Raw genomic sequence first — 13,332 nt, forward strand, 5'->3', positions numbered from 1 at the left:
GGGGTGAGAAGGGGTTCCTCTCTTCTCACAACAACTGTTTTGAGGGCAGGTGGAAAAGGTGGAAATGGGCGAATAAAGAGAATCGTCCTTAGAGGGGAGGACATCTAAGCAAATCATTTCAAGTCCAAATTATCTTTGGGTAGCCATTTTCTTTCCCAAGTGTGGGTTTGGGCTGGTGGCGGGGCAGTACAGGAGGAGGAGTGGGCTGGGGGGAATAGGAGTCTTCACTGAGATTTAGACAATCATACCACAATTAGGGGAGTCACTTCATTGCCACTCACTGGTCCATGGGCAACAGAGAAGCCGGGGAGGGGAGTGTGCATGAGGTTCCCATACAGGACTGCTCACAAACATCTGGTCCACACTGAACACACAGAGGCTCAGCCTGAGGGACTCTCCTTGGGTTGGTCTTGTTTCCTCATTCAATCTTGATTTGACTATTTCTATCCGCTGTATATTATCTCTCTCCAGTATAATACAGTTACGCATTTTCATCTGGATGAAAAGAATTCCAATTTTCTTTTCATGAACTAATATCTTTTTTTAAAGGATTCTAGTTAAGAATCCCTCCAATAGAAAAAAAAAAAGCAATTCTTCTTATACCAGCCATTAAAATTATTTAGATTTCTGTCTTTAAAGGAAATTATAGACATTATCCTTTATTTTGGCAGAGCAAGTCAGTGCACAGATTAAAATCAGATATTGGCTGGTTGTGGTGGCTCAAGCCTGTAATCCCAGCACTTTGGGAGGCTGAGGCGGGTGGATCACTTGAACCCAGGAGTTCGAGATCAGCCTGGGCAACATGGTGAAACCTCATCTCTACCAAAAAATACAATTAGCCGGGCATGGTGGCACATGCCTATAGTCCCAGCTACTAGGGAGGCTGAGGTGGGAGGATTGCTTGAGCCTGGGAGGTGGAGGTTGCAGTGAGCCACGATTGCGCCACCACACTCCAGCCTGGGCAACAAGAGTGAAATCCGGTCTAATAAATAAATAAATACTGAAATCAGATATTGTCCCTAATTTGTTTCTCTGATCTCCTATATATCCTATCTTGAAAGCATCAGGAAAATTATTTCAAGACAAAGGATAGCCTTTTATTAAAGCTTCTTTAAATAGCACATATGTCTGTAAAACTCAGAAACTATACTCAAAGGAAATCTTGAAGTAGACAGTCCATTCTTATTCATTCATGGCCATAAAGGTCTCTACCTGGTCCCGTGGAAGAAAGAAAGAAGCCACCTGACAGGAGAGAGAGGCAGAAGCCTCATGTGCTCCGGGAGTGCAATCTCCCAGGTGTTGCTACAGCCCCTTCCAAAATTACCAATGAATACAGATCATGCACAATAAGACCATAGTTTCCAATATAATGTTCCTTTAGGCTATTAGGAACCATGTTTAGGGCAAAGAGTACATTGCAAATAAATAGATTATGTTGTTATACAAATAGGCTTGTCTAAAGGAGAATCAAAGTATGAAAGGAATGTTCTTTTGCTGAAAGCACAACTGAGATTTACATGTGAACGAAATGCAGCCAATGATGGTGCCACTGTATCTATTATACAATCTGTCCTAATAAGTGGCAAGTAACTTATAATTATCGGTGTATATCACATTACCTGCTTACAAAATAATCACATTTGGTAAAGAGCAAGTTATTCAAATAAGCAGATAGATCTGGTTAGTTTATGACAACATGCCTGAGTAGAAGCCTTAATTAAACACGCTTTGGGGGAGTATAGTCTATCCTGATTAAAACTAAACCACCCATCTTAATTTGCTTTTGATTACAAGCAGAAAATACACTCTGCAAGAGTTACATATCATGTGACTCTCTGAGGATTTGTCAGTTACTAAAATAGAATCATTTTTTCACCTCTTATAAAGCAAGCAAAACCACACTCTACAAAAAAATCAGTTCAAGTATTCAGATCATATTGAACACTCACTTTTAAATGAAAATGAATGTGTTCTCATACATTATTTCAATAAAGGGGTTTTATAACTAGTTAACATGATGATGTTTTATGTTAAGTTTTCCAGTAAATTTTGTAATACAAATTATATAAATGATAAGATTACGTCCCTAATCCAGTTTCCAGGGCTATATCTGTAGCCATAGGATCTATTTCTCTGTAAGAATACATGTAGTATCCAGGAAGTTTAAAGAGAGCAGAATTTCTTGATGTTTCCTGCCTGGTAAATGGAAACATGTCTTTGAGGAAGTATGCAAACTTTGATCACTTTTCTTAAGCATTGCATTTCACGCTCTCATTTTTTCCCCCGTGGGTAAATTTTCTTCCAAGTAGCATTTGGAAAGCTATAGGCATTTGTCTCTTTTGTTCTGAGGCTTGGGATGGTTGGTCTCTAAAGGGCATAAAGTTTCATCGTATATTAACATCCCGCAAATATTCAAGCTCTTAACTGTCTCAGCATTTCCAGGTGGGCTGATGTTAACAGGGTTTGCGGTTAATAGCTCAGGAGAGCAATCTGTCAGGCACTGTAATAAACACTGCCAGTCAAGGCGACTGGGAGGCCATCAACCCCTCCTCAGTCCACCCATTTACTCATTAGTCACCATAACTGTAACTTAAAATGTCACAAAGCTGGAAACTCTTCCCCATCCCAAACCAAAACTTAAAAGGATGTTACCTGGTTGGGTCTAAACTCCACATAACTCGCTTGCAGTTGACTTTGACCAGGAGGCTGAAGAAATGGCACCCTTTGCTGCTGTGAACTGTAGCCCAGACATTGCCCCAGGGCTGCCCCAAAGATCCACAGCCATCCCACGCTGCGGGCTGACCGCCTCACTGCTGGAGGCATCCTGGTTCCTGGGCGTCCGCTGGCTGCGCACGAACCTCTGCCTCTTCCTCTTATACCTGCCCTTCCTGCTCAGTGCCTGGGCCTGCCTGACTCAGGTAAGGAAGGCTGTCTGCGGCAAGCGCCCCACCTTTAAACTTCACACATGAGTCAGCCTGTGCCAGAGTGCACATAACAGTCCCGCAGGTAAGTGCACCGCTCTGTAATTCCCGTGAGGTGGGGCGGGCACCACCTTCCACCCACCTCACCCTGCAGACGCCCTAAATCACAGGCTGAGTCACGGGCAGGGAACACGCCCTGGGTAGGAGGGTAGAAATCCAGAGTCCCTCTCTTTCCCTCGGGCTATCAATTTTAATCAGGCTAGAAAAGAGATGGAGGAAGGGGAAGAATGTAGGCAACCTGTGGGCTAAATATTACAACTTGGGAGTCCCCAGAAGACCACGGCAGGTCAGATTTGTTTTTGCAGGTTTAAAAAGTGGAAACTCGTATGTGCAGATCACCTTGGGGTTTTCGGCTACCAGGGGGCGAGGAAAGAAAGTGAAAGGTTTTGTTAAGCCTACGTACTTATGGACGTATGGAATACACAGAATGATGGTGGTTGCTACTTTTACTAATCGTGCTAACATTGTGCTTTCGCCCTGATCTTTAAGAAAAGGCATATTTATAGCTAGAGAAATTAAATAATTTCATTTTATGGCACATTTTAATCATCTGAAGACAGCTCTGGTTAACTGGACCTCAAACAATGAGAGTCTTGCTGCAAGCCAGAACATAATGTCCTCTAAGAAATCCAGGATATTCTCTGGAATTCAACTCTACTGGGGGGTTGAGAGTGGGGTGGAGGGAGGCTTCGGATTAGAAAAAGGTACAAGGTCAGTTATTGGGAAAGCAGGGGCTCAAATACTAACTGGTGAGCTCCTTCATTTTAAAAATATTTTGTTTTAAAAATTGATAAATAATAATGATAAATACTTATGGAGTACATAGTGATGGTGTGACACATACAACGTTTAGTGGTCAGATAAGGTAATTAGCATATCCATCATCTCAAACATTGATCATTTCTTTGTATCGGGAATAGTCAATACCCTCCTTCTAGCTATTTGAAACTGGAGTATATTATTTTCCTACTCTGGATTTCTCTAACCCTCAGCATCTATTGAACTCCTGTAGATTTCCTATGAATTCTGAGACACTGATGATGTCTTTTTCACATTTAATTCCTGAAGGGAGTCTAGGTAAGATATAAGATAAGCCCTGCAGAAACTTGAACAGAGAAACAATAGACAGGGGGCCCCAAACCATCCCGCAGTGCTGGACAGCAGCCAAAAACAACAGCCACAGGAGTTCCCTACCGGAATGTTGTGGATGGGAAAACTTCCTACCTGACAAGAGTCGCCAGCGTAGGCAGGGGGGCAGGCACACATTTCCACAGCATATGCTATGCGTCCACTTCCTGTGTCAGAGGCTTCCTCTAGCCCCACCTCACTCAGGGTGAGCCTTTGAGTCTCTGTGAAGTAGAGGCCTTGGATGCGCATATCTGCCAGTCTAGACAGCACTGTCATCAGCTCCTGCCTAGACACCGGGGCACGGCTGCTGGCATGTCTGAAGTTTCCCTACACATGGAAACAGAAAGGCAGGGTCTTCCTTAGGCAGGCTCACTTCCAGGGGTTCCTTAGAGGCAGACGCCCCAAATGAATCAAAGAAAAGACACTTAAAATGCATAGGGAGACATGAAATAAGATGGGGAAATACCTGTCTCCTGGAGAATTTACATTTAGAAGTCAGATGTCCTGGGTTATTCCCATGAAGGAAGGGAAAAAAATGAAGGCAGGGAATAAGGGGCAATAAAATGAAATAAAATTCCCAGTGTCACACTTGTCTTTAAATGTGCTTTTGTTTGTGCAAACATGAGGTGAGTGAGAAACAGGGAAGGAAGGCATATGGAAACCAAGTGAGTCACACAGCTCAGGTCATTCATTAAACGGACACAACGGTGACAGAAAATACAATCTTTTCTCGCACGAACATTTATATTATTTTATTTTAACTTTTATTGTGGTAAAAAACACACAACATGAAATTTACCATCTTAACCATTTTTAACTGTACAGTATTGTTAACTATAAGCACAACATTGCACAACAGATCTCTAGAACTTACCCAGCTTGCAAAAGGGAAACCCCGTACCCATTGAACAATTCCCTTTTTCCCCTCCCCAGCCCCTGGCAAACGCTATTCTAATTTCTGTTGCTAAGAATTGACTATTTCAGATAACTCATATAAGTGGAATCATGAAGTATTTGTCCTTTTGTGACTGGCTTATTTCACTTAGCATAAGGTTCTCAAGGTTCATCTATATTGTAGCCTATGATGAAATTTCCTTCTTTTTTAAGGGGGAATAATGTTCCATTGTATAAATCTATATGTACCACATTTTTCTTTGTCTATTCATCTGTTGATGGACATTTGGTTGCTTCTTGGCTATTGTGAATAATGCTGCAATGAACATGAATGTGAAAATATCTTGTCAAGATCCTGTTTTTACTTATTTTAGATATATATCCAGAAGTGGGACTGCTGGAGCATATGGTAATCCTACTTTTAATTTTCTGAGGAACTTCCATAGTGTTTGCACAGTAGATGCACCATTTCACATTCCCACCAAAAGGGTCAAAGGGTCGCAATTTTGCCACACTCTTGTCGACACTTGTTATGTTCACTTTGGTAATTTTTTTTTTTTTTTTTGAGACAGAGTCTTGCTCTGTCACCCAGGCTGGAGTGCAGTGGTGCGATCTCAGCTCACTGCAACCCCTGCCTCCTGGATTCAAGTGATTCTCCTGCCTTAGCCTCCCGAGTAGCTGGGATTATAGCCACGTGCCACTACACGCGGCTGATTTTTGTATTTTTAGTAGAGACAGGGTTTCATTTTGTTGGCCAAGCTGGTCCTCTAACTCCTGACCTCATGATCTGCCTGCCTTGGCCTCCCAGAGTGCAGTGATTACACGTGTGAGCCACTGCACCTGATCTAATTTTTTTTTAAATATATTTTTGGTAGAGATGAGGTTTTGCCATGTTGGCCAGGCTGGTCTTGAACTCCTGACTACAGGCGTGTGCCACCACGCCCAGCTAATTTTTTGTACTTTTAGTAGAGACGGGGTTTCACGGTGTTAGCCAGGATGGTCTCGATCTCCTGACCTCGTGATCCGCCCACCTCAGCCTCCCAAAGTGCTAGGATTACAGGCGTGAGCCACCACATTCGGCCTCCAAAAGCCTGCCTTTTTTTTTTTTTTTTTTTTGAGACAGAGTCTCGCTCTGTCGCCCAGGCTGGAGTGCAGTGGCCGGATCTCAACTCACTGCAAGCTCCGCCTTCCGGGTTCACGCCATTCTCCCGCCTCAGCCTCCCGAAGAGCTGGGACTACAGGCGCCCACCACCTCGCCTGGCTAGTTTTTTGTATTTTTTAGTAGGGACAGGGTTCCACCGTGTTAGCCAGGATGGTCTCGATCTCCTGACCTCGTGATCCGCCCGTCTCGGCCTCCCAAAGTGCTGGGATTACAGGCTTGAGCCACCGCGCCCGGCCTTACATCCCTTAAAAACCTTTATAATTTGTTGCCCTTGTTGAACTCAGTTTTTACACCTCTTTTTTTTTTTTTTTTTTTTTGAGACAGAGTCTCGCTCTGTCGCCCAGGCTGGAGTGCAGTGGCCGGATCTCAGCTCACTGCAAGCTCCGCCTCCCGGGTTCACGCCATTCTCCTGCCTCAGCCTCCCGAGTAGCTGGGAGTACAGGCGCCCGCCACCTCGCCCGGCTAATTTTTTTTGTATTTTAGTAGAGACGGGGTTTCACCGTGTTAGCCAGGATGGTCTCGATCTCCTGAACTCGTGATCCGCCCGTCTCGGCCTCCCAAAGTGCTGGGATTACAGGCTTGAGCCACCGCGCCCGGCCTTACATCTCTTAAATAGGCACAGTAATACCTAACGTCTTGAGGCTATCGTTATAATTAAGGTAAATTAAATGATACAATATATATAAAGTGTTCAGCACAGTGCCTAGCAAATGGTAGCTATTACTAACATACAAAGATGATGCTTATATAATTTTAATTTATATTTTAGCAACTTAAGGAATAATTTACATACAATAATATTCCCTCATTTTAAGTGTATAATTTGTAATAAATTTACGGAAGCATGCAATCATCATCATAATGTAATTTTAGAACATTTCTATGACCTTAAAAAGAACCCTTGTGTCAGTTTGTAGTCACTACCCATTCCCACCCTCAAACCCAGGCAACCACTAGTCTACATTCTGTCTCTATGCATGTGTCCATGCTGGACAATTTATATAAATGCCAGCTTAATTTCAACAGTATACAAAAACTTTGTTTCTATTAGTATCATTCCCTCCTCTTCTCTTGTATGCTACTATGGTACAAATTGCATCTTTATACATTTGTGTGCCATTTCCAGATGGCTGCAAGGCTTTGAGTAATTTCCAGAGTTCTGAAAACGTTGATTCTGACCTTTTTTTTCCCTTTTTGCCAGTTCTCTCATTGCTTTTATGGAGGACAGAATTTTTAGAGATTCTCTATCATTTTACTGATAGCACCTGTCTCACATAAATAGCATCATGCAATATGATATTTCTTTGGTGTCTTGTAGTAAGTGTCAATATTTTGTTTCTTTTATTGCCAGATAGTATTCCATTGTATAGATGTACCTTTTCAGAAACATTAAAATATGTCTTCAAGTTCAAAGTACTCAAAAAGTTTCACCTAGAGGTACTGGACATATTTAATAATATAAATGGAACACTAGTTTTTAGGAATAGTTGTAACCAAATAAGTATAACAAAATGTTTTATGATCTGATGAGCTTTCCTTTATTTTGCTAGTATTTCTCTTATTTCTTTGGATATAAAACATTTTCATAGCTTTTCTATTCATTCATCCTAAGCATATGTTGAACATTAAACAGGTCTCAGGCACTGAGGGAGACCTGAGGATGACAGGGAGCTATGTCACAGCATTTACAAGCTCACAGGTTTTTTGTTTGTTTGAGACAGGGTCTCACTCCGTTGCCCAGGCTGGAGTGCAGTGGCATGATCATGGTTCACTGCAGCTTCAACCTCCTGGGCTCAAGCGATCCTCCCACCTCAGCTTCCCAAGTAGCTGAGATTATAGGCACACCCCACCATGCCCATTGAATTTTGCTTTCGTGCAGGTAGAGTTTCGCCATGTTGCCCAGGCTGATTCACGGGGTTTTTAAGATAAGGATAATTAATTGTGAAATGGGAGAGAAAGTATAAAAGGGCTGGACAGATGGAACCAAGAAAGCCGCATGAGCATCAATCACTCCACATTTTATGTAATTCATATTTCCAATCTATACAAGTTGGGTATCTCTTCTCCGAAATGTTTGTGACCAGAAGTGATCCAAATTTCAGAATTTTTTTTTTTTTGGAACATTTGCATTGTATTTACCCGCTGAAAATTTCTAATCTGAAAATCTGAAAGCTGAAAGGCTCCAATGAGCATTTCCTTTGAGGGTCATGTTGGTGCTCAAAATATTTTGCGTTTTGGAGCATTTTGGATTTTGGATTTTCAGATTAAGGATGCTCAACCTGTATATATAAACTTATATTTATATAAATAGAATCCATATTTTAAAATTCTTAAAATGAGTAAAAATCGTGATTGTCTGAAATAATTAAGTCATAAAACAGAAAGGACTATCCCAGGGTTGCTCTTCCTTTACCTCGACCACCTGCACTCGCCCGTGATGCAGCCGGTCTGGCCGTGGGGTGTTTGTCTCCTCATAGATGACGGACATGTGGTGACCCTGTTTAAAGAAAATCATGAATGTGTTAGTGCCTTCACTGGGATCTTTCAAGATGTGTAACTGATCTAAGAAAACATTTCTATGGTCTACATCATATGACATACCTGACTTTAAAAAAAAAGCTCAGAATTAACTATTTTTAATAAAAACATTAGTGACATGGAAACAGAATAATTATAGGTGTCTTTTCACAAATGGGAAATCCGGAAAATTGCCTTGGCCAAAAATAGCTTAAAAAGATGGAATTTCCTTTTTTTTTTTTTTTTTTTTTTGGCGGGGACGGAATCTCACTCTCGTGCCCAGGCTGGAGTGAAATGGTACAACCTTGGCTCACTGCAACCTCTGCCACCCGGGTTCAATAGATTCTCCTGCCTTAGCCTCCCTAGTAGCTAGGATTACAGGTGCTCACCACCACACCCTGCTTAGTTTTGTATTTTTAGTAGTTTCACCACGTTGGCCAGGCTGGTATCAAACTCCTGACCTCAAGTGATCCACCTGCCTTGGCCTCCCACAGTGCTGGGATTACAGGTGTGGGCCACCGCACCTGGCAGAAAAAGAAAATTTTCTTTAACTATGCCTTGCAGTCAGTGCAGGAAGTGCTGTTTTCATTACTGCCCACCAAACCAGCCTGTGGTGGGAAGAAAGTGCTTTGGTGGGTGGGTTACTGAGGAGGGCAGGGAGGGCAGAGGGTTGGCCCAAGCAGGGAGCTGCAGGCTGGCCTGTGGAGCAAGAAGTTCCCCTGCTACCTCCGCCTGTGGGACCCAGCCTCACTCGCTCTCAGGCTCCAGCCCACGACATTATGGTGGCTCACATGTGCATCTTAACAGGGCAGGGTGCAGTGGCCAGCACCCTACTGCATCAGCACCCTACCATCAGCAACCCTACTGCAAAAACCCACACATGTCCCAGCTTTTCTGCTGTAGCACCAAACCCTAAAGGGGTTTGGCATTTCACTGGGTTTGGTATTTCACTAGGGCTGGTATTTCAGAAAGAAGGCCATTACCTGGGATCACATATCATTTGAAACCTTAATCTAAGAAACATGCCCTAGAGGCTCTTAATTACAGTGGATTAGAACAAAGCAGCAGGGAAAATGTTTTGTGAGCCTAAATTATTTTCCATGTTTGAAGGTAAAATTAAACAGAAAATTTGGTCATTACCTTTCAGTGAATTCCAATGGTTTGCATAATAAACTTTGGCATTAAAAAAATAGGTGTGGCCTGAACTACAAGATGCTCTGAGAAAACATGAAACTTAAATACAGCACTGCTGTGACTGTGTTTTTACTGTGTGGCTATTTTTCCTTAGACTATAACTCTAAAATCTTTGCTGCTTTATCTTGAAGACATTCTGCAAAGGTTCCTTGGAGTTTTTAAAACAGTTCAGCAGATTTGCATACCAGTAGAAACCAAACAAAACGCAGTAGTGCCTGAACACAAATATCTACCAAGAATATGCTGTGATGAGGTGTGTGTGACTTGCTGGTCCCTGTATACAGTGCATGACATGAGAAAACCCTTCCCGAAGCTATCATTACATCACATTAATCACACCCCATAAACCAGAAATGGAGCCGACTTCAGGCAATGGCACCCTACACTATGTTTAGGGTATTACGCCCTGCGTTGTGGGGAATTCAAAGTAGGATGTGATACTACCCTTGCCCTCGAGGAATTTTCTAGACTGCCACACTGGGTTGTGTGCCAGGCACATCATGTGTAGATATTGTTACTTCCTTTCTCAAAAAACAAACATTCCTTCAATGGTGGGTGGACTACTTGAGATCAGGAGTTTGAGACCACCCTGGCCAACATGGTGAAACCGAATCTCTACAGAAAGCACAAAAATTAGCCGGGCATGGTAGCCCATGCCTATAATCCCAGCTACTCAGGAGGCTGAGGCAGGAGAATTGCTTGAACCAGGGAGGCAGACTTTGCAGTGAGCCGAGATCATGCCACTGCACTCCCATCTCAAAAAAAAAAACAAAACCCTGTTATAGCATCAAACCGTTCCAGACTTGTTTTCAACAACTCTGCACACACTGATGATACAACGCCATTGGACTGGTCATCCATGAGCACAGCCTCCTGCCCTGTACCACTCCCGAGTCCTGTTAGCCTTAGTCCCTGCCCCTGGAAGGGCACTTCTCTTCTTATGCCCATTCTTAAAGACTTAGCTCAAAATGAACCACAGAGTCTTCTAAGGGCTTCTCAGACCACATGACTCCCATTCCCCCTACCCAGAGCCCAGCACTGAGAGGCCCCATTTGGACTCTCCTCCAACAGTTACCATTCAGTGGATTGGAGTTCCTGGCATATTTCTCTAATCTCCCCTCCTTTTGAGAAAAGGGGTCACCTGTCTTTTACAGAGTCCAACGATATGATCTTGCCCCATGAGAAGGATTCAAAGACATTTATGAAACAAAATTGAAAGATAGAAACATAAAAAATACATAATATGTGGCTGGACATGTGGCTCATGCCAGTAATCCCAGAGCTTTGGGAGGCTGAGCAGGGAGAATTCCTTGAGCCTAGGAGTTTGAGGCCAGCCTGGGCAACATAGTGAGATCCTATCTCTACAAAAATTAAAATTAAAAAATTAGCTGGCCATGGTGGTGTGTGCCTATAACCCCAGTGCTTAGGGAGGCCAAGGCAGGAGGATTGCTTGAGGCCAGGAGTTCAACTCCAGCCTGGGCAACACAGTGAGATCCTATCTCTACAAAAATAAAAAAGGGAAAAAAAAAAAGTTTAACATGAGGCAGTAACTTGTGAGAGGCAAAAGCAAAATACAGTTAAGTATTTTGGAGGCAGAGAAGACAGAAACCATTTGGTCAGAGGAAGCAGGATCCTGAAAAGATGCTACATGCTCTCAACTGTCATTTAGTTTCTACAAATAATGGAAATTATTTAATCTAAACTTTGTGTAGGCCACATATCAAGATGTCCTAAATTTAGATCAGCACCAACTGCAACCGCCACTTCCTGCCTCTTAGGTCATGCTCTGATACCTACAGTGAGCTGTACATCCGGCTTCTTTTCCAGAAGAACCATGTCGCTAGGCAAGCCGAAGGACTTGGCTTGGTAAGTGAGGTAGCCACCATATGAAGAAACCTAAAATGAAATTAATAGTATCAATAGCACAAGCATTAAAAGAAACAATGTCAACATCAACCCACATGAAAAGCACTTAGGCACACAAAGCGTGGAAAGAAACACACTCGACCTGTTAACAAGGGTTGTATCTAGGGGGTGGGGTTGAGGATGGTATTTTTTCTACTTTATGCTATGTTTAATGTCATCTGAAATGTTTAGCATGAACATGATTGAGTTTTACAAGCAAGAAGATACCTTTATTAGAAAGAAAAATAAGGCTGGGTGTGGTAGCTATAATCCCAGCACTTTGGGAAGCCGAGGCAGAAGGATCACTTGAGGTCAGGAGTTAGGGACCAGCCTGGGCAATATAGCAAGACCCTGAATCTACAAAAACATTTAAAAATTAGCCAGGTGTGGTGGTGTACGCCTGCAGTCCCAGTTACTCAGGAAGCTAAGGTGGAAAGATTGCTTGAGCCCAAGAGTTTGAGGCTGCGGTGAGCTATTATTGTACCAGTTCACTGCAGCTTGGGCAACAGAGCAATACTCTATAAGAAAGGAGAGGAGAGGAGAGGAGAGGAGAGGAGTGGAGAGGGAAGGAAGGAAGGAAGAAAGGAAGGAAGGGAGGAAAGAAGGAAATAATAGTCATGTTCCTTTTTTTCTAGATGATTACTAAACCAAAATGTTTATTTAATCCACAACTATTCTAGGAAATCTAGGCCATTGGTTTCTTTTTTAACTGAGAGAACTGGATAATATCTATCAGTCACAAAATGAACCTCTAAAAATAAATTTTCTCCAAAAACAATTCTCCTGAAAGCAGATGGTGAACATTTCCCAAATTATTGTGAGTTCTGCTGGGTACAGTAGCCATGGCTGACAACTCCAGCAGGTGCACAGACCTCTGTGTCGCTCAAGCAGCATGATGGTGGTGGGGACATGGAGTGAGTGGTAACAGTTTTCTGACAGCTACTTCACACCTTGGGTCCTGACACTTCCCACCCTTACAGTAAAACATAGTCAAGAAGGAAGAAGTGACAGAAGGATGAAAATCACAGGCAAGATCACCTCTGATTAGACAGAACAAAATAACCTACAGGAAAATGCCAACAACTTAGAGGAGGCAGGGGAACGAAGCCACGTTCTTCTAGGATCCCATTCAACAGAAGCTTTTCCCTAGAGTCTGTAACCTGACAAAGCCTTACAGAGCTTTGATTTCCAAGCCTGGAAGTATTCCAAGGCAATGTCTTAAATTATTATTGTGATTAAGTATTGCTTCTTTGATGGGCTTAAAGTGATTTTAAAAACATGGCCTCAAATTCTTTGCACTCCTGCCTTCAAGGGGTGGGGCTTAATTCCCCCTCCTCCTTTTTGTTTTGTTTTTTTTGAGACGGAGTCTTGCTCTGTCACCCAGGCTGGAGTGCAGTGGCAGCTCTCGGCTCACTGCAACCTCCGCCTCCCAGGTTCAAATGATTCTCCTGCCTCAGCCTCCTGAGTAGCTGGGACTACAGGCACCTGCCGCCATGCCCAGCTAATTTTTGTATTTTTAGTAAAAACAGGTGTTTCACCATGTTAGCTAGA

At 42.8% G+C, this 13,332-nt stretch overlaps 1 protein-coding gene across 4 annotated transcripts in view; it reads right to left on the reverse strand.

Annotated features, from left to right (window-relative positions):
* The window catches only part of LAMA3 (laminin, alpha 3), a 271,074-nt gene that overhangs the window by 80,587 nt on the left and 177,155 nt on the right, over nucleotides 1–13,332 (reverse strand). For 2 of the 4 annotated variants that reach the window (XM_011988082.1, XM_011988080.1), the window contains exons 36-38: nucleotides 11,674–11,772; nucleotides 8,579–8,662; nucleotides 4,206–4,436 (exon numbers count right to left, since the gene is read on the reverse strand). In XM_011988082.1, the coding sequence (XP_011843472.1) occupies nucleotides 4,206–4,436; nucleotides 8,579–8,662; nucleotides 11,674–11,772 (414 nt within the window). Of the gene's footprint in view, nucleotides 1–2,652; nucleotides 3,029–4,205; nucleotides 4,437–8,578; nucleotides 8,663–11,673; nucleotides 11,773–13,332 lie in introns of those variants that run through there. The other 2 variants (XM_011988084.1, XM_011988083.1) reach the window with 1 other exon arrangement.

This window comes from Mandrillus leucophaeus, unplaced genomic scaffold (genome assembly GCF_000951045.1).
Source record: "Mandrillus leucophaeus isolate KB7577 unplaced genomic scaffold, Mleu.le_1.0 Scaffold322, whole genome shotgun sequence".
Taxonomy (NCBI): domain Eukaryota; kingdom Metazoa; phylum Chordata; class Mammalia; order Primates; family Cercopithecidae; genus Mandrillus; species Mandrillus leucophaeus.